The 19,892-nt window shown below is 45.6% G+C and overlaps 2 protein-coding genes across 3 annotated transcripts; both read left to right on the forward strand.

Moving 5' to 3' along the window:
* The first annotated feature begins 458 nt into the window (after window positions 1–458).
* On the forward strand, window positions 459–12,012 carry L3hypdh (trans-L-3-hydroxyproline dehydratase). The gene is made up of 5 exons (XM_070032542.1): window positions 459–1,062; window positions 4,821–4,990; window positions 6,106–6,228; window positions 6,319–6,456; window positions 10,551–12,012. The coding sequence occupies exons 1-5, from the start codon at window positions 555–557 to the stop codon at window positions 10,674–10,676; spliced, it is 1,065 nt and encodes a 354-aa protein (XP_069888643.1). The 5' UTR covers window positions 459–554; the 3' UTR covers window positions 10,677–12,012.
* Window positions 12,013–13,905: 1,893 nt separating this feature from the next.
* Gpr135 (G protein-coupled receptor 135) lies at window positions 13,906–19,376 on the forward strand. Of its 2 annotated transcripts, XM_069994144.1 has the most exons (3): window positions 13,906–15,620; window positions 17,618–17,734; window positions 19,102–19,376. In XM_069994144.1, exon 1 carries the CDS (start codon window positions 14,041–14,043, stop codon window positions 15,598–15,600), a length of 1,560 nt encoding a protein of 519 aa, XP_069850245.1. In that variant the 5' UTR covers window positions 13,906–14,040; the 3' UTR covers window positions 15,601–15,620; window positions 17,618–17,734; window positions 19,102–19,376. The 2 variants fall into 2 exon arrangements, with proteins under 2 accessions (XP_069850245.1, XP_069850195.1); XM_069994094.1 differs by having other exon boundaries at window positions 13,906–17,734.
* The last annotated feature ends 516 nt before the right edge of the window (window positions 19,377–19,892 follow it).

Here is a 19,892-nt window from a genome sequence, read left to right on the forward strand (position 1 = left end):
TCATGGCTTTGAGGCCCCGCCCCTGCTAGTTGTCTCGGCTTGAGGCCCCGCCCCCGCACGTCCTTACTGATTTGGAGGCCCCACCCCTGATAGTTGGCTCGGCTTGAGGCCCCGCCCCCTCTCGGCCTCACAACTTGAAGGCCCCGCCCCCGCTAGTTGTCTAGGCTTGGAAGTCCCGCCCCCTCTGTCGTTGCGGCTTGGAAGCCCCGCCCTCCTCGTCATCACGGCTTGGAAGCCCCGCCCCCGCTCGTCTTCACGGCTTTGAGGCCCCGCCCCTGCTAGTTGTCTGGGCTTGAGGCCCCGCCCCCGCACGTCCTCACAGCTTGGAGGCCCCGCCCCCGGTAGTTGTCTAGGCTCGGAGGTCCCGCCCCCTCCGTCGTTGCGGCTTGGAAGCCCCGCCCCTCTCGTCATCACGGCTTGGAGTCCCCGGCCCCGCCCATCACGGCTTGGAGGTCCCGCCTCCGAGCTGCCACGCTCTCACCCTCCTCCAGTGGGTTTCGGTGCTGATCCGGGCCTTGGAGCGAGCACCATCACAGAGTCACTGTCCGCCGAGAATGGAGAGCGTGCTGGCAGTGCCCCGGCTGCCCCCACACGACCCGGGGACGCCCGCGCTGTTCGTGGTGGACATGCACACGGGCGGCGAGCCCCTGCGCGTGGTGCTGGCCGGGTGTCCGGAGGTGGTCGGGCCCACGCTGCTGGCCAAGCGGCGCTACATGCGGCAGCACCTCGACTTCGTGAGGCGCAGGCTTATGTTGGAGCCCCGGGGCCACCGGGACATGTACGGGGCGGTCCTGGTGCGCAGCGAGCTGCCCGACGCGCACCTGGGCGTCTTATTCCTGCACAACGAGGGCTACAGCTCCATGTGCGGCCACGCGGTGCTGGCTCTGGGCCGCCTGGCTCTGGACTTCGGGCTGCTGCCCGCGCCCCCCGCCGGAGCGCGCGAGGCCCGCGTCAACATCCACTGTCCCTGCGGGCTGGTGACCGCCTTCGTGGCGTGCGAGGATGGCCGCAGCTGCGGCCCAGTGCGCTTCCACAGCGTCCCGGCCTTCGTGCTGGCCTCAGGTAACCCGAGGACCCTACCAGACCCCAGGGCAGGGGGGCGCCACCCGGGTCTCGGCAAGCCTAGCTAACCACGGTGCTGGTGCCAATTCCACCCTTCTAACCCGTCTCGCATGTGCTTACTAACGATTGACAGGGTAATTTCGAATCACACTGCAAGCTTGTGTGAGCCGCTTACCTCTGCAGATTCCGTGCCTGCAATTCCATGATCTTGCACTTCTATCCAACCGCTTGAGGAAAGCCTGGGACGATTAAGAATTGAGCGTGCCCCTTACTCAGCGCCTCATGCTGCCCTGTCAGGCATTCCTGGAGATGACACAGTGACATAAAGCAAGGTACACTAAGGTAAAGTTAAGCACCAAGGACAGCCAGCGTACCAAGTTTCCAAGCCGACTCAGAATATGCTTGGTAAACTCCTAACAAGTTTCTAAACATGCCTTTTCCTTTTCCTTTCCACTGGATGTGGTGACTTCAGATTCATCTGGCTTGGATTCCAGATGGCATTTGTCAGTCTTAGATTAACCAACCCAGGCAGCTTAAACACACATTGATGAAGAATACTGGTGAGGGAGTTAAATGCTTTCTCCTTTAGGAGAGAATGGTGTCACATCCTGATTGGCACTTGAATGAATTTGTGTTAAAGATGGCATCTGGAAAACCTCAATAGTTTGCCTAGCAGGTGGCTTCCCCTGAGGCAGCCCCAGTAGGTGATGGAGGCACTAGATTTTGTTGGAATTGATCATGGATTGTTTCATAGCCCTGCCTGCGTAAGGGCAAGGACAGCCAGTACCCTGGAGGAACATAGTTCCTGAGAGCATTTCTGGGTGATAGTACACACAGTCCGTGAGGGGCATGGTCACTCTGAGTATTAAGAAAGTGCACTGCTCTATTCTCTACTTTAAAAAAAATGTTGTGCCTAGACAATGCTATTCCGGTTTACTGCTCTGCCCACTCCCATCCTGGTGACCCTGGCAATTAAGTTTCTAGATCAGAGTATGACAAGTGAGAATGACAGCAGGATCCACCTTGAGGGTGCAGAGTTCTCCACCCAACCTGCTAACGTGCAAACTCCTTTGTTGCATTCATCCAATCTAAGTGTCTAGAACTGCAGGTAGGCAATGGATATTTGTTGAGGAATGAAATTTGGAAAACGTGCTGACTGGCAAATGTAAATATCTAGTCCTCTTGACAACACTATTGCTGTTGAATATGAAACTAATATTAATTAATATGAAACTAATGTTAGCCTTTCGTTATGTTAGAGGCACACTCCACGCATCATATGGATTCTCAAAACAACTCTTCTAGGGAAATAGAAGTTCCATTTTACATTGAAGCCACATTACATGTCAGAATCAGAATCTGAACCCAGGCTTATCAGAATGCCTGTCTCTCTTATCCTTCAGATTTTTTTTTTTAGCTTAAGGAGATATATGTCAATTTTCTGGAAAACAACTAAAGTACTACAACTTATTCATGCATATGGTATATTCAAAAACTAGCATTTTTTTTTTTGTTTGGTTGGTTGTGAGGCTTGAACTCCGGGCTTGGGCTCTGTCCCTGCACTCTTCAGCTCAAGGCAAGCACTCCACCCCTTGAGCCACAGCGCCACTTCTAGTTTTCTAGTGGTTTATTGGAGATAAGAGTCTCATGGACTTTCCTGCCCAGGCTGGCTTTGAACTGTGATCCTCAGATCTCAGCCTCCTGAGTAGCTAGGATTACAGGTGTGAGCAACTGGCACCTGGCAAAACTAGTATTTCTTGTTCAACTAACTCCAAGAAAATAAAGAACTTTTATTCACTCTTGTGCTTTTTACATGTTCCAGCATAATCAGCATATAAAAGTTGCTCAATAAATCTCATGTGAAGTAAGTCAAATTAAAATTCCAACAGTAAGCTTATACTAGAATAAAAGGGAAAGCCTTAGAATTTGGATTGAGTTCTATGGACATACAGGTTTCATACTTCAATGGAAAGAGTTTGGGCTTTGGATTACCTCATCCTGAGTTTATCCACTTGTTTGGTGGATAACTGAAAATAATTAACTACTTCTGAGGGCTGTAGTCATTAATGAGCCTGTATATTTAATACACCTAACAAATAGGCTGTAGTCACATCTGATAAAAAGTATCTTAATTTTCAATATAAGTAATTTTGTGTGGGCTGAAATAACTTAAAGGGCATCTGTTCCGTTCTGAAGAGAGGGAAACAGAAACTCATGGAGGTGCAATATCCAAAATTCAAGCCCACCCCAAGAAAGTGCCCAAGATTTTAGAAAGAGTGGGTTAGGGAAATGATTGTTGGCTCAGTGATTCCTTCAGTAGAGCCAGCTGCCCTACTCCTCTGGCCAGGATTGGCAGCCAATTCTCTGTTTAAATAGCACTGAGTCAGAGGAGACAAATGGGCCACAACCTGTCACCTATTTCCTCTGATGATGCCCATAGCTACCATTTCGCTTTGGGTTCCCATGCTCCAGCAGTCCTGTGCTTCTATCATTTCTTCTTTCCCTTCATTCAACCTGCTTTTCATTTTGCGTAGCATCAAGACAGACACCGTTGATTCAGAGTTGTAAGGACTCATGCATGTGTGACTGCTTTGATTGTAAACCTGGTCTACTTTGACACAAAGTAGAAGAAGCTTCTGTAGACGACTCTGTAACCCATCTCATTGCTATTGTTTTATGACACAGTGTGAAAACTCATACACCAAAACGACTTTCTCAAATGGAGGCCTCACTCTGCCCTGCTGGGTGACTTAGTTCATCTTTTCCGTATCTGTCCCCTTATACGAGCAAATGTTTCTGAAATGTGTCCATGCTTTGGAGAGAAAGGCCCTTTCGCCTCATCTTGTTCTCTGGCCAGCTACTTCAAGTGGCCCTGCCCTCTCTCCCTTTTTCCCCCCTCCTGGCTGGCTGGCTCTGCACAGCATTTCACCCTCCTGTGGTGCTGTGTGTGCCCCCAGGACCTTTGGCCTTCTCACTTCAGAGTCCAAAGGGAATGTGATGACTGGTAGAAACTGGTAGAACTATTTATTCCTTCAGTATGCTCTTTTACTAACAAAATGTGTTTCCCTTGAGAACTTAGGTTTCCTTATTAACTTAAGAAAGCCCTGCTTCTTCTCTTGCCATCTGCTTCATCTCCCCTCCCCCTGAAGTAGTGACCACTTGACCACCTTGAAATGGGAAAGAGGAAGAGAAGAAAACATTAGAAGGGGTAAAACCAGATGTAATGTCCCCAAATATTACCCAACCCTCTTGCTTTGGAAACACGGATAAAGGATTTCAGACAACCCACCTTTGGGTGAAACTTCAGGTATGTTGACAACTTAAGAGTGCTTAAAACTCTGAACAAAATGATATACTGTGCAGATCAGCTATTCCACAATGGCTCTATTTGCCTGGAGGAAAGTTTAAGATGAAAACATGTAAACTAAATGTTTGCAAATAATTTATATAGAAAAATCTTTTCTTGAAGTTTGACACGATAACTGAAGATAACCGATTTGTGAATAGGATTAACATCCTCAGTATTTAAAACCAGCTTTAGTACATTTTCCTCCATGTGTTCACAGATGTCCAAGGTTTTCCCTCTTTTAGCCTCAATGATGTTTCCTACAAAATTAACCCATGGTAGAGGAACATACGGCATTCTGAGGTCTTATACTTTATGCAAATACTATCCAGTTAAAATAGAAAGAGGTGTCTAGCTATCATTTTCCTGTTTACTCAATTTGAAAATAGGCTTCTGCCTATGTCTATTTCAGATCTCACAGTGGATGTTCCTGGACATGGAAAGTTGGTAGTAGACATTGCATATGGTGGAGCATTTTATGCATTTGTCAGCGCAGAAAAGTTAGGACTTGATGTGTGTTCTGCAAAGACAAGGGACCTTGTGGATGCAGCTAGCGCGGTGACAGGTGCAGTGAAGTCTCAGGTCAGTCCCATCTCTGTTCATATGACAAGTACCTTATTATGTGCTGTGGAGAAAGAGAAAAGATCATATCTAGGAAGCCAACTAAATACCTCCACATTTAGGTTTCCAGTACTAGGAATAGGGTACTGGTTAAAGTCAGGCTCTAGAGGAAGTGGGAATATCCAGCCTGCAAAATTGTTTGGTGTATACATAGATCCGCAGTTCATGACTGTCTGTATATATTGATAAATCTGTCTGGCCTCATATGATGTTATAAATACCCAAAGTTCTTTGGAAGAAAAAAATTGATGTTCCTAGACTATTATCTTTGTCTTAAATGTCTTAAATGCCAGGTAAGTGAAAGTGGAAGGTACTAAATGTAAGACTATACGAAAATGAGGGTAATCTTGATTATACTATCGGACATTGCAGAAATCCAGGAAAAGTTAAACAACTGGACCCCCAAGAAGACCTGGAAGCCTTACATCTTTGGGCCTGAGTGTGCTTTACATTGAGGGGTATGGCCCCTCTGCCAGAGCCTGCTTCTGTGTGTATTTGTCTGCTGCTTTTCATGGAACCCAATGACTTCATTCTCTACTATCATCTTTTTTCCATCCTGATTTTTTTTTCCTAATAACTTCTGAATCTTGTTAACTTTTGCTTACAGTCCTTTCTTCTATTGCTGGCTTTCACTTCACCTATAAGTATTACTTTCCTAAGAATTGTAACTTCCAATAAAGCTACTGTCACCTATAGTGACATAATATCTAGTACTCAGTGTCTTATCCCCAAAAGAATTTCAAATACAGGGGCTGAGAAGTTGGCTCAGTGGTAGAGCGCTTGCCTTGCATGCCTGAGGCCCTGGGTTCGATTCCTCAGCACCATATAAGCAAAAGGAAAAAAGCCGGAAGTGGTGCTGTGGCTCAAGTGGTAGAGTGCTAGCCTTGAGCTGAAGAACTGAGGGACAGCGCTCAGGCCCAGAGTTCAGGCCCCACGACCGGACCCAAAAAAAAAAAAAAAGAATTTCAAATACAGTACAGATTGAAAAGCTATGTCTAAGAGTACCTGACTACATGAGTTATAAAGATGCATTTGAATCATACTGATTTTCTATGTGATGACTTTGTTGTTTACAGTTTAAAATTAGCCATCCTGAGAGTGAAGACCTGGCTTTTCTGTATGGAACTATATTAACAGATGGGAAAGATGCTTACAGTAAGGACCCCACCACCAACATCTGTGTGTTTGCAGATGAACAGGTATTAACACTACAGTTGTTAGGGACACACACTAGGTAGCATGGAACTCAGCCACACTGAACATTCCTATCTTTGCTGGTTCTGAAACAGGTTGACAGAAGCCCTACCGGCTCAGGAGTGACAGCGCGAATTGCTTTACAGTACCATAAAGGTCTTCTGGGACTGAACCAGACCAGAGGCTTCAAGAGCAGTGCAACTGGCTCTGTGTTCACAGGAAAGGCTGTTAGGGTGAGTGTCACCTTTGCTTATTTGCAAGTGAGACTGAACAGTTAATGTTGGATAAATCTCTTCACTCAATTCTTGGATGAGAGTTTTTTGTTTGTTTGTTTTTTAACAATAGTAGGGTTGGAAGTAAGGGCCTTCCACTTGTGAGGGAAGCACTTGAGCCATCCATCTAGACCTTCTTGCTTTTGTTTTTGTCACAGTTACTTGTACTTTTTGCTTGAGCCACTCTGGCTATATCTCTCATATATCTGGGATCACATGCATGTACTACTATGTCCTGTTTCTTAGCTGACATGGGATTTTACTTTTTTCTGCTGGACTGGGTTCAAATCAAAATCCTCCTAATCTTCAATCTTCACCTCCTAGGTAGCTGGAATTATAATCAGAAAAACTCTGTGTGTGTGTGTGTGTGTGTGTGTGTGTGTGTGTGTGTGTATGTGTGTGTGTGTTACTGTGGTTTGAACTCTAGTTAATGGCATTTGTCAAAGTCACATACTCTACCACTGGAGCCATACTCTGCACATGTTTGCTTTTCAGAAAAAGTCTTGTATGTTTTGCTGGTACCAGTCTGGACTGTGATTCTACTTATACCTCCACATAGCCAGGATTATTTAGCACACACCACCACACCCACTTTTGTTTTTTTTTCATTGATGAGATCCTTCTGCCCTTTTTCCTGGGCCTGCCTCAAACCACAGTCCTCCTGATCTCTCTCTCTCTCTCTCTGCAGTTGCTGAACGGTTAACCACCACAGCAACCTTAGAAGAAAAATATGTGTGTGTGTGTGACAGAGAGAGAGCGAGAGAGAGAGAGAGCGAGGGAGAGAGAGAGAGAGAGAGAGGGAGGGAGGGAGAGAGAGAGAGAGAATGTTCTGGGGTTTGAACTCAGGGCCTGAGTTTTTTTTGCTCAAGGCTAGTGCTCTACCACTTGAACCACAGCTCCACTTTCAGCTTTTTGGAGGTTCACTGGAGATGAGTCTCATATATACCGCTGGGTGCCAGTGGCTCATGGCTGTAATCCTAGCTACTTATGAGGCTGAGATCTGAGGATCATGGTTCAAAGCCAGCCTGGGCAGGAAAGTCTGTGAGACTCTTTATCTCCAATAAACCACTAGAAAACCAGAAGTGGCATTGTGGCTCAAGTGGTAGAGTGCTCACCTTGAGCTGAAGAGTGCAGGGACAGCACCCAAGCCCAGAGTTTAAGCCCCACAACCAAAAAAACAAAGAGTCTCATATACTTTGCTGCCCAGGCTGGCTTCGAAACATGATCCTCAGATCTCGGCCCCCTGAGTAACTAGGATTACAAGTGTGATCTACTAATCACCAGGCTAGGTAGAAAAAAAATTTAGAGCAGTCCTGTAAAAACTATTCGAATTTGACAATGTTTCTGGGGATCCCAAGTCAAAACTATGTTCATAATAATATTACGATGTGTTTGCTCTTCACTCTCATTCTCTCAAGAGTGTTCAATGGAGTTCTCCAGAGTCTACATGATGGGCAACATCCCAGCCAATAGAAGGCAGAAGTAGCTTGGAAAACCTACCTATCTTCTGTTAGGAAAGAGGTTTGCATATGTGTAAAACAATGCCACTTTTGTCATTACTTTTTTGGAAATACTTCTTTTCACAAAAATTTAGTTTTTACATATTAGCATGTAGAAGCTTTTAAGATGAAGCAATGAATAAACATCTTTATTCCTAGTACAGTAAATATTGATAGATACAACTATATAAATAAAAACTCTTTGGAGGTCCCCAAATCCAAAGGTGGACCTGAGACCAGAAGACTTAAGAACCACATAAACAAGAATATGGTACTTTTTGTCTTATGTTTTATTCTGTAGTAATATTTCATTTTATATAATAAGATGTAAAGGTGACAGGCGCCGGTGGCTCACGCCTATAATCCTAGCTACTCAGGAGGCTGAGATGTGAGGATCACGGTTCAAAGCCAGCCCGGGAAGGAAACTCTGTGAGACTCTTATCTCCAATAAGCAAAAAAAAAAAAAAAAAAGTAAAGGTGTAAAAAGTTGAAGAAAATTAGAACTTTTGTAATGAAATAAAGCTTTACATATACCAACACAGCTAATTATTGTATCTGTTTATAGTAGATAAATGAAATCTACAGAATGAATAATCTACATTGAACAAACAAATCACATTAAGAGCCCTTTAACATAGCAGTCTATCCAAATGTAGCTTTTTTTTTAGAAAATATATTAGACTTCCTTTTCTTTCTTTTCACTTTCTTTTCCTTTCTTTTTCTGTTTTTAATGCCTATCCCAAGGCTAGAACTCCCCTCATACTCTCGCTTAGCTTTTTGTTATGGCTGGTGCTTTACCACTTGAGCCATGCCCATATGTAGCATTTTGCTGGTTAGTTTAAGATTGAGTCTCATGGACTTTTCTGCTCTGGACAGCTTACAACCACAATCCTCTAAAATAGCTAAGATTGCAGGAGTGTGTCACTAGCGCTCAGCTTGAATTTTCTTTACATTAGATCTTTCTGTATCACAAAGCAATCATGAAATTTTCTAAACCATTTATGTTGTAAACAGGAATTTAGAACACTATGTCCTCAGAATCTGAAATTTAAGATAAAGATAAGCCAGGTATTGATGGTACTTGTCTAGGAGGTACTTACACTCAAGAGGCTGAGGGAGAAACATCACAAGTTTGACTGCAGTCTGAGCTACATAGTTTCAGGTCAGCCTGAGAGCTTGTTTGGAGGTTCTAGCAGGGGAGCGCAGCTACTCGTATACCCTTGACCGAAGACCGGTCCTCCTCTATCGGGGATGGTCGCCCTCTTTGACCGAGCGCGCAGCTTCGGGAGGGACGCACATGGAGCGGTGAGGGAGGAAGGGGACACCCGCCTAGCCAGCCAGATCAGCCGAATCAACCCTGGTGATCAATGGGGTGACAGATGTCGCAGCCAGATCGCCCTCACATCCTCAGGTCAGCCTGAATACATAGTGAGACTCTGTCTCAAACCAACCAACAAAATAGTAATAATGTATGTGTTTGTTAGGTAATTTACTATGTCAATTTCTAAACCAAGAACTTCATACAAACATCTCATTTAAACATTACTAGAATACCAAATTAGTACTGTTCTCATCCTCTTTCAGAGATGATAAATGAAGAACATTAGAAAGGTTGGGTAATTTACCAGAATCTACTCAGTGAGCAGCAAAGCAAGACTAGGAATGTGGTTCCCTCACCAGACCTTTTCCTTTTAAGAACTGCTTTTATATTGTCACCAGACAAAACAAAAGTTCCTGAGGCTTGATATTATAACAGCTTTATAAAAAGATAGTAAAATTACTCTACCCTAATTTAATATTTGACATTTTATCCTTATATGCAGTCATTCTTAAAAATTACAAAATAAAACATCCTGCAGGTAAAATGTCCAAGCATGGTATTAATCATGCTTACCAACATCTTCACTGGGCATTTTCATCATTTTCTAGGCTTATTCTTATCTACTGCCTACTCACATACCTTCATCATTACAGTGCCTATCCTGTACCAATTTCTGAATCTATATGTTTTCTATAGTCATCTCTAAATTCTGTCCACAAAGCATCACAAACTCTAACCCATGGAAAAAATCCTCCCTTCCTCTCTCCCAACCTCCCTTCTTCCTTCCCTTCCTCCTTCATCTTGATTAATGCCATCACTAGTATCACTTCCAAGCTAGAAACTATGGTTATGTGTACCTGATTCCTAATTCCTTACTTTCCACACTGTCATGGGTCAACAGGCCAGTTAGTTCCACCTCCTAATTCTTTATATTAGTCCTCCTCCATCATTACCAAAAACTACCTAGTGACTCTGGATTCAATCAGTGAGTCAAGGCTACCTCTTAAGTTTCTGGGCTTCTAGTCTCTTTCTTCTCTAATTTGTCCCCCCATTTTCCAACCTAATTTAGCTTAAACTCACTTGACCATGTCACTGTCCTTTAAAATCTCTCATTGCCCATGGGACTAATGCTTGGGCTTTCCTTAGCATGATAAGAATCAAGAGTACAACTTTAGACCAGGTGAAATGTGGACGCAACATTTTGAGAGTGTGCTCATTCCATGTTGCTTTCTCAGGAAGCAAAGTGTGGTGACTTTAACGCTGTGGTAGTGGAAGTGTCGGGACGAGCCCATTACACCGGGGCTGCGAGCATGACGGTGGAGGAGGATGACCCACTGAAGGATGGCTTTCTTCTCAAGTGACCTCTTCCATGATTGTGTGGGCTTTCCTTCTAAAGGTCGTTATCTATAAGTAACATTGTCTCTTAATGGTGTAAAAACCAATATTGGATATGCATGTAAGCTAATTTCCATTCTGTCTAAATTCCACACTGTGGCTAAATCAAAAGTCATTATAACTCCAATTTTCCAATGTATTTGGTATGTTTAGTATACAAATTCAGGAACTTTTCCTAGTTATTAACCTACCAGATAAAATAAAAACCTATATTACTTTAAAAACATGACTCTATGGTAATGACTACAGTATGTTATCTTAAAGGCTCTTTGAATAATACCTGTACTTATAGGACTTATAACAATGAATTCTACAAGCTTATCATTCTGATGTCTAAATTGGAGCAAAAATGTTCTCAGTAAGCTGCATGGAAGCCAGATGGAGTACTGGAAGGTTCTCAATACTTGGCATACCTAGGCTTGGAAGGGTGGGCCGGGGTGTTGACATCTTTTTTTTTTTTTTTTTGGGTCCAGTCGTGGGGCCTTGAACTCTGGGCCTGGGCGCTGTCCCTGAGCTCTTCAGCTCAAGGCTAGAGCTCTACCACTTGAGCCACAGCGCCACTTCCGGCTTTTTCTTTTTGCTTACGTGGTGCTGAGGAATCGAACCCAGGGCCTTGAGCATGCAAGGCAAGCGCTCTACCACTGAGCCACCTTCCCAGCCCCGGTGTTGACATCTTTGAACAGGCATACTGTATTTTAGCGGTTTGCCTCTGAGTTACAAAGCCCAGCTTCTATATTCATTGGTACCTACGTGCTATAAACAGATACAAAGACCAAATGCTAATCAAATTTTTGCTATCACTTTAAGGCTTTAAAAAAAATCATGCTGGGAATTGAACCCAGGGCCTCATTCCCATTAAACACACAGTCTCTCACAAATGTGCCTCTAGTTTCTTTAAAGCTTTTATACAAAAAGACTTGCATACTATATTATTGAAAAACAATAAGACAGTAGAAATCAATCCATGAGCCCAGTGCTGGTGACTTATTTTGGTATCTCCAAAAATCACCAGCAAAAAGCAAGGAAGGAGGCATGGCTCAAGTAGTAGAGGGCCAGCCTAGCAAGCTTTAGGCCCTAAATTCAAACTCTAGTACTTCCAAAAAAACAAAAAACTAATCAGTGAATCATTATCAAGAAGTGAATCTTATACTTTATCACCATATACTAAGTACATTTAAAACATAAAATGTTCACTAGTGCCTTCTTACTAATTGATACTTCCACATAAACATGTAAAAAATAGTATTTGATCATTGTCAATTATAAGTGAAAACATTAAAATATTCTCTTTTATCACGTGAATTCAGTAGACTCTTTTGTTAGATAAGCTACAGTATACAAAATAACAGTATGCAAAATAATCCTTAACTGGATATATATACATATATCCATACATCATATGTGTGTGTCATTTTTTTCAAGGGCCTAGACCTCAAGTCCATATTATCTGACAATATATGAAAATATATATATATAGAGAGAGAGAGAGAGAGAAAGTGTTTGCTGGTCCTGGGGCTTGAACTCAGGGCCTAGGCACAGTCCCTGAGGGTTTTATTGTCCAAAGCTTTACCACTTGAGCCCCAGCTCCATTTTTTGCTCTTTGGTTGTTACTTGGAGGTAGGAGTCTCTGAGATTTTCCTACCCAGACAGGCTTCAAACTATGATCCTCAGATCTCAGCCTCTTGAGTAGCTAGAATTACAGGCATAAGCCACTGGCACCTGGCTTGGTCATATACATTTTTAACAGCACATATCAACCTGTTACACATTTATGTTCGCCTAATACTGTAAGCCTCTTGGGACCAGGATTCATTATTTCATTTCCTAAAACTAAACATAATGTTAGAAGCTTATATTTGCTAAATAAATGAACCTATAGTTATTCTATTTTTTTGTCTTGAATGACTCTTATCTGGGGATGATTTTTCCCTGAAGGGGAATTTGGCAATTTCTGAGACATTTTTAGTTGCCACAATTGAAAGAGGTGCTCCGGAGTTGGGTAGAAGAGGACAGCTCCCGCACAATTATCTGTTCCCAAAAGTCAACAGTGTTGAGACTGAGAAAGTTGATCTTACTTGACACCACCTTAAAGGTACTTCCCTTTGTAAGGTATTTCGCTTCACTGAAGCAAGCATTCAAAGGACTAATCGAGAACAGAAGTGGGCCAGAAGTGTGCTAGTCATTCTTTAAAATAGTGTTTCTCACACTTGTGTGTCAGCATCTCCTGGAGGGCTTCCACAACATGCACCAAAAGGCTGGGTACCTCCCCCAGAAGGTCACATTCAGTCAATCAGGGTCGGGCCTGGGAATTTGCATTTCTGGAAGTTCCTAGTCATGCTGATGCTGCTGGCCCACTGTCCATTTTCCCTCGGCAGCCACATCTGTCCTGCTCCTGTGTCTCCATGCTGGGTATCTGGTGCTGTGCCTGTGATGGTTGCCTGGCTGGCAGCACCTTAGACTCAACACATGCCACGATCCTGAGATCAGATGGAAGCAGGGCAGGCAAGGAACCAACGTCCGCAAAACCCCTGTTTCAGAACAGACTTAGAGGCCCACTCCCGGGATCGCTGGGAGTCAGCCAGAGAAGCCGTATTTTCACAGGGTCTCTCAAATTGTGGTTCTCGGACCAACATTTATCATCACCACCTATGCACATTCTTGGACCCTATCCCTGATCTACATCGTCTGAAATGGAGACTGAGGCCCTCTGTGCTTTGCTTTTGCACAAGCTGGACAGAGACTGGTTATAATCAGTCTCCCTCTCAAGTTTAGGATCTCACAGTGTGAATTTTCACTTCGGGGTCTAGATTCCTTTCCTACCAGCATACGCCAAAATCACCCATGGGAAGTAAGCAAAGCCTCCTCTCTGAGGCCATCCTCTAGGCCATGGGTGCCCAACAGGAAAGTAAGACTGCACCATTGTGCCTGCGCATTTGTATGCTGGTGGTGTCATTCTTTCCAGCTGGGCTTAAGAAGGTGGATTGGCGGCTGGCACTCCGATGCCCAGATCGATCCCTGGCCAAGAAACTTTGGGGCGGGCGGTGGGAGCAGGTGTGTGTGGGGAGGGGTGTCATGGGCTGGCTTTTCTGGGGTACAGGGCTGGCGTCCCGCCCCGCGTTCCCTGCGTAAACACGCGGTTCCCTCGGCAACGCCTGGAACCCACGTCAAAGGATCGGCCGGGTCCCGGGCGACCTCCACCCCTCGGGGGGCCCCGGCGGAGCCTGACTCCCCGCCGCGGGCGCCCCACCCCGAGCCACGTCCCTGGCCCAGCCGCCGCCTGCCCTCCCGAGTGCGGGATGAACAGACCCGCGGCCGCCGCCGCGGGGCCCCATGGAGGAGCAGCCGGCTCGCCCACCAGTGAGCATGGCCTTGGCCTGGCCGCGCAGCCCGCACCCCGGCGCCGGCTCTCCCGGCGGGGCCTCCTCCGCGGCCTCGCTGGCCGCGCTCTCCTTCAGCACCGTGGCGAGCGCGGCGGCCGCGGCGCTGGGGAACCAGAGCGACGGGAGCGGGGGTGGCGGCGCTGCGGCCGGGGGCGGCGGCGGCCTGGGCGGGCCGGGGGCGGCGGCGGCGGCGGCGGGGGGCGCCGGGGGCCCGCGGGCGGCGGCCGAGGCCGGGGAGGCGAGGCCGGCGGCGCCGGGCCCCGAGGCTGCGCCGCTGCTGTCGCACGGGGCGGCGGTGGCGGCGCAGGCGCTCGTCCTGCTGCTCATCTTCCTGCTGTCTAGCCTGGGCAACTGCGCGGTGATGGGCGTGATCGTGAAGCACCGGCAGCTCCGCACCGTCACCAACGCCTTCATCTTGTCCCTGTCCCTGTCGGATCTGCTCACGGCCTTGCTCTGCCTGCCCGCCGCCTTCCTGGACCTCTTCACGCCCCCGGGGGGCTCCGCGCCCTCGGCGGCCAGCGCGGCCTCCTCCAGCGCCGCCGCCCCCGACTCCGCGGGGCCCTGGCGCGGCTTCTGCGCCGCCAGCCGCTTCTTCAGCTCGTGCTTCGGCATCGTGTCCACCTTCAGCGTGGCCCTCATCTCGCTCGACCGCTACTGCGCCATCGTGCGGCCGCCCCGGGACAAGATCGGCCGCCGCCGCGCGCTGCAGCTGCTGGCCGGAGCCTGGCTGGCGGCGCTGGGCTTCTCCCTGCCCTGGGAGCTGCTCGGCGCTGCCCGGGACCCGCCCGCCGCGCAGAGCTTCCACGGCTGCCTCTACCGGACCTCCCCGGACCCCGCGCAGCTGGGCGCGGCCTACAGCGTGGGCTTGGTGGTGGCCTGCTACCTGCTGCCCTTCCTGCTCATGTGTTTCTGCCACTACCACATCTGCAAGACGGTGCGCCTGTCGGACGTGCGCGTGCGGCCCGTGACCACCTACGCGCGCGTGCTGCGCTTCTTCAGCGAGGTGCGCACCGCCACCACCGTGCTCATCATGATCGTCTTTGTCATCTGCTGCTGGGGTCCGTACTGCTTCCTGGTGCTGCTGGCTGCCACCCGACAGGTCCAGGCCACGCAGGCGCCCTCCATCCTCAACGTCGTGGCTGTCTGGCTGACCTGGGCGAATGGGGCCATCAACCCTGTCATCTACGCCGTCCGCAACCCCAACATCTCCATGCTCCTAGGGCGCAACCGCGAAGAGGGATACCGGACTAGGAATATGGATGCTTTCCTGCCCAGCCAGGGCTCGGATCTGCAGACCCGAAGCCGCAATCGCCTTCGAAACCGCTATGCCAAAAGGCTGGGGGCTTGTAGTTGGATATCCTCTTCCGACCCCAACAGCGGGGCGGGAGGGGACGTGGCCTTGTGGGCCCGCAAAAACCCAGTTGTGCTTTTCTGCCGCGAGGGACCGCCAGAGCCCGTGACGGCATTGACCAAACAGCCTAAGTTTGAAGCCGGGGACACTAGCCTCTGAGAAAAGGGTTAGATCACACGGTTCGTGAAGCCAAATTCCCATCCCCTTCATTCAATGATAAACCGTGCATTTCAGAAAGCCAAATTGTTTATAGATAAAGAGACCACGGGAGGAGGTTACCACTCTTCCCCAGACAACATAAAAGTCATGGCATCCTCTTCCTCAAAAGTGCCCAAAGGAAAGCAAATTGCAAAACTTAAAACAATCTTAAGCCACACAAGTAGGCATGGTGAACTGTGCCAAAAAAGAAAGACAAAACATAAAATTCAGTTACTGAAATGCTCATATCATAGCAATCACTGTGCAACAAACAAAACTCATTGAAAGCAACCCGTACTTGCTCAAATACCTAGAGTTTGTGGAAAGAATGGAGACCCTCGGAGCTGCTTGAAAGGCCCTCCAAATCACCAGCATTCAAAACAAACAAACAAGCAAACTTGAGTCTAGAATCCCAACCCCTGCCACATGCGTTGGGTGCCGTGGGTTTGGGAGCAAAATATTCTTATTGTCTCTTAGAGTGGTGCACCTCTCCCCAGCCCTGGTCATCTTGATGGGAAGTTTTAAATTCAGATCCTATTATAAATGATTTTAGGGTTTTTAAAGGTGATGTGTTGCTAGATAAAATTCAATCATCCGAAGGAAAAGTAGAAGTATGAAGGCAAAGAGATGGGGCTTTTGGAAAGCATTACACATAAAAATGTCACTGCCACCCCATACCACTTTCAGATGGCCGGCTTTGGCTTAGAGGCTTTAATCTTACTCAGACTGCCCAGTTCTTTTCAATAGCTTTTAAGATACCACTCAAAAATGCTTTCATATTTTAAGTAATACCTTTCAGATCTTTTTTTCTTTCTCCTTTACTCTTTTCTTTCCCTCCCATCTTCCCTTCCCTTCCCTTCCTGCCTGCCTCTCTGTCTGTCTGTCTCTGTCTCTGCTCTGTCTCTGTCTCTGTCTGTCTGTCTGTCTGTCTGTCTGTCTCTCTCTTTCTTCTTGTATGTACCTGTGCCAATCCTGGGGCTTAAATTCAGGGCCTTGGCACTGTCACTTAATCCTTTTACTTTTTATGCAAGGCTGGACCTCTATCACATGAGCAAGTTTCATCTCTGGCCTTTTGCTAGTTAATTTTTGGAGATAAGAGTATCTCCAACTATCCTGCCTGGGCTGGCCTCAAACAGTGATCCTCAAAAGGCAGCCTCCTCAGTCACTAGGATGACAAAGCTGAGGTACTGATGGCTGGCACCTTCAGAATATAAGCCTTTGTGAAGTAAATTTGACTTTTTATGCAGGCAACTGTAATTTGAAGCTAAATTAATACGGTGAATAATATGTATATAATTAATTCACACATATATATTCATATATACATATGAATTCTGTAAAGTTACAAGATTGGCTTTCCAACATGGCTTTCAACTAACTGACTGTGATCCCAAAGCAGCATTCTAGAAACAGTCTGGAGAAGTGAACACATTCTTGGAATAATCATAGTGCTTTCTAAGATGATTGTACTTTCTTATATTTGAAAGATTGGGTATTTTTATAAGCAGCTTCCTTTAGCTTTTAGAGATGTGAATTGTCTAAAATATTAACACTCATTATTAGGAAGGAAAAATAGGCTTAGGATTATCGAATAGGATGTTAAAAACAGTCATTGGATTGGAGAGGTACCTCAAATAAACTGAAAACACCTTCAGAAACATACTAAAACACAGGTTTTCTTTTAACAATAGTTCAAAAGCACAATTCCAAAATTGTGTGTATAAAATTTCTCACTTTGACTGACACTGTATACAGAATCATTTGCTGAGAACATTCAGTTGTTCTGTTTTCTCCCTCTTTTCCTTCTTGCCATGCTGCTATTCTTCTTTTAGGTCAATAATACTTCACAGCCTTAAATGTATAAGCGTTTTACATAAGAAAAGACATCAGCTTTCACATGACAATTTCAATGTGAAATAACATTTTTCTTGTAAGGTATTTGAAAATGTTTATCAGTATTTATGACTTTGTGTTACAGGTGGGGTTGTATCATTATTTTGTAATCAAAGATGGAAATACATGGTTCCTGTCTTGAGCAAAGAATGCTTATTCTGTTCTTCGAGTATCATCATGATCAGAAGTTAACAAATTATCTGTATGTATTTTATTACACTCAAAGTTGTAAAACATAGATGAAATTTTTCCTTTCTAGTACTTACTGTGATAAAATATACAGGCTAAATGCAGCTGGGTTCACATTTGACAGAAGAAGAAGAAGAAGAGGAGGAGGAGGAGGAGGAGGAGGAGGAGGAGGGGGGGGGAGGAGGGGGGGAGGAGGAGGAGGAGGAGGAGGAGGAGGAGGAGGAGGAGGAGGAGGAGGAGGAGAAGGAGGAGGAGGAGGAGGAGGAATAATAGTTTTTAGCATTGTGAGAAAATAGGAGTCACGTTTTGGGTTTAGGTAGAAATGAACAATCTTTCAATGGTGAAATGTGTCAGAGAATAGGAATCAGCTGTTCTCAACAGAGGTCAGAAAGCAGGCTAGAGAACTTGGAGGAAGAAGGTAAGCAGAGTTCAAAGCAGGTAATCACTTAAGAACTGAAAGTAGGTGTTGAAAAACAACCTATCTGGTGTGTAAAGGAGAAAAGTTGGGGGGAGAGGGACAAAGTGAGGGCATTCATGACTTTAAGGAAGAAAAGGCATCCCCTTGAGCATACTGGAAGAAAGTGCTGGGTGGGGGATGGGCTGTGAAAGGCCTTGGCTCTAAGGCTACCACCGAAGATAGAAATGACAGTCCCACCTTCAGAAGGCTCCACAGCCTGAGGATGTTGTATTTGGAAAGGAATATCCATAAGCAAGCCTGTGGGGAAAGCAGTGGCACTTTCAGTAGAAGATAGCAAAAAAAAGATGAGTTTTGGGGCTGGGAAGGTGGCTCAGTGGTAGAGTGCTTGCCTTGCATGCCTGAGGCCCTGGGTTTGATTCCTCAGCACCACATAAGCAAAAAGAAAAAAAAAAGCTGGAAGTGATGCTGTGGCTCAAGTGGTAGAGCGCTAGCCTTGAGCTGAAGAGCTGAGGGACGTCGCCCAGGCCCAGAGTTCAGGCCCCACGACCAGACCCAAAACAAAAAACAAAACAAAAAGAAAGAAAGATGAGTTTTGGAAGTAAAAGAGGTGCAAATAAATATCAATAGTCAAACAGGTCCCATGTAAATACTTAGAAATTAATGTCTCAAAAGATGAAAGTCTCTAGCAATCTAAGATAGACCTTTCCTCCTGTTTACCACAAATGTGCAATTATATAATTTAGAGGAAAAAGAAGAAGAGAGTGAAACTATGTAATATGGCGAGGAATTAAATATTATAGGATATGCAAAAGCCAGGATGTAAGCCTCATTCTGCTGCCTGTTGTGAGGATCTCATTTGAATTGCAACAGTGACAACAAAGTAATGCTCAGTAATGGATTCTGAGGAATTCATTTAATCTTCAGAGAAACTTTAGTGAGATATTTCTCCCTCCATTTTACAGATGAGAAAACTGAGGTACAAAGATGCTAAGTCCACACAGCCAGAAAGTGTTAGATGCACGATTTATTTCTGAAACACTGTGAGCAGCAGATCTCCTATACACACTGTACTACTTCTCTCCTTTGTAAATTACAATGGAAACCTCAAAAGGAGCCAGAGAAGATGAAGATAGCCATGAAAGGGACAGGAGACTAGATCACATAAAATTTAAAAGAAGTAATTTGTTTCACTGGAAGAACAGCTATATAAGATGTATGTTTTTTTAAAAAAAAATACATGAAGAGGTATGTACTGAGCAGTTATTTTGTGAAATCATCTCAACCTTTGACCTTGATGATCTATGTTTTCCACTCTTATTCCCAATCAGGAGAGCACAGTTGAAGAAAAGTTAGGGTGTCACATCAAACGGCAACTTCTGCACAGAATCTGTAAACCTTTGTCACCATATTTTCCCACTTTTATGACCCTTCAGACATCCTCCATTTAAATTTTGAACTATCTCTATCATACAAAAAGATGCCAAAATAGGACATCAAATAAGCATGTATGTGTATATAAAAATGCATATAAATTATACATATTCACATGTTAGCCACTAAGCCTAGTAACCTGGATTTATACCAGTTTTTAGAGCTGGCCTTCCTGTTAAAGTAAGAAGCCAGGTTCCCTGTCTAGCCTGAGGAATTGCATTATCTCAGTTATCTACCTCTCCTGGTATCCTTAGCTTTCCTGTTGAACCAAATCCCTCTGAAGAATGCTAAGCCATAACCTTGCCCCCATCTCTTACCCTTT

The sequence above is a fragment of the Dipodomys merriami genome, unplaced genomic scaffold, assembly GCF_024711535.1.
Source record: "Dipodomys merriami isolate MVZ:Mamm:240054 unplaced genomic scaffold, mDipMer1.0.p SCAF_1, whole genome shotgun sequence".
Classification (NCBI taxonomy): domain Eukaryota; kingdom Metazoa; phylum Chordata; class Mammalia; order Rodentia; family Heteromyidae; genus Dipodomys; species Dipodomys merriami.

What these genes read in the sequence shown, in the direction of transcription:
- L3hypdh (XM_070032542.1), top strand. Translation starts at nt 555, where the DNA reads ATGGAGAGCGTGCTGGCAGTGCCCCGGCTGCCCCCACACGACCCGGGG. An exon ending in GGCCTTCGTGCTGGCCTCAG is followed by an intron (nt 1,063 to 4,820) that starts GTAACCCGAGGA and finishes TGTCTATTTCAG; the next exon opens with ATCTCACAGTGGATGTTCCT. An exon ending in CAGGTGCAGTGAAGTCTCAG is followed by an intron (nt 4,991 to 6,105) that starts GTCAGTCCCATC and finishes TGTTGTTTACAG; the next exon opens with TTTAAAATTAGCCATCCTGA.
- Gpr135 (XM_069994094.1), top strand. Translation starts at nt 14,041, where the DNA reads ATGGAGGAGCAGCCGGCTCGCCCACCAGTGAGCATGGCCTTGGCCTGG.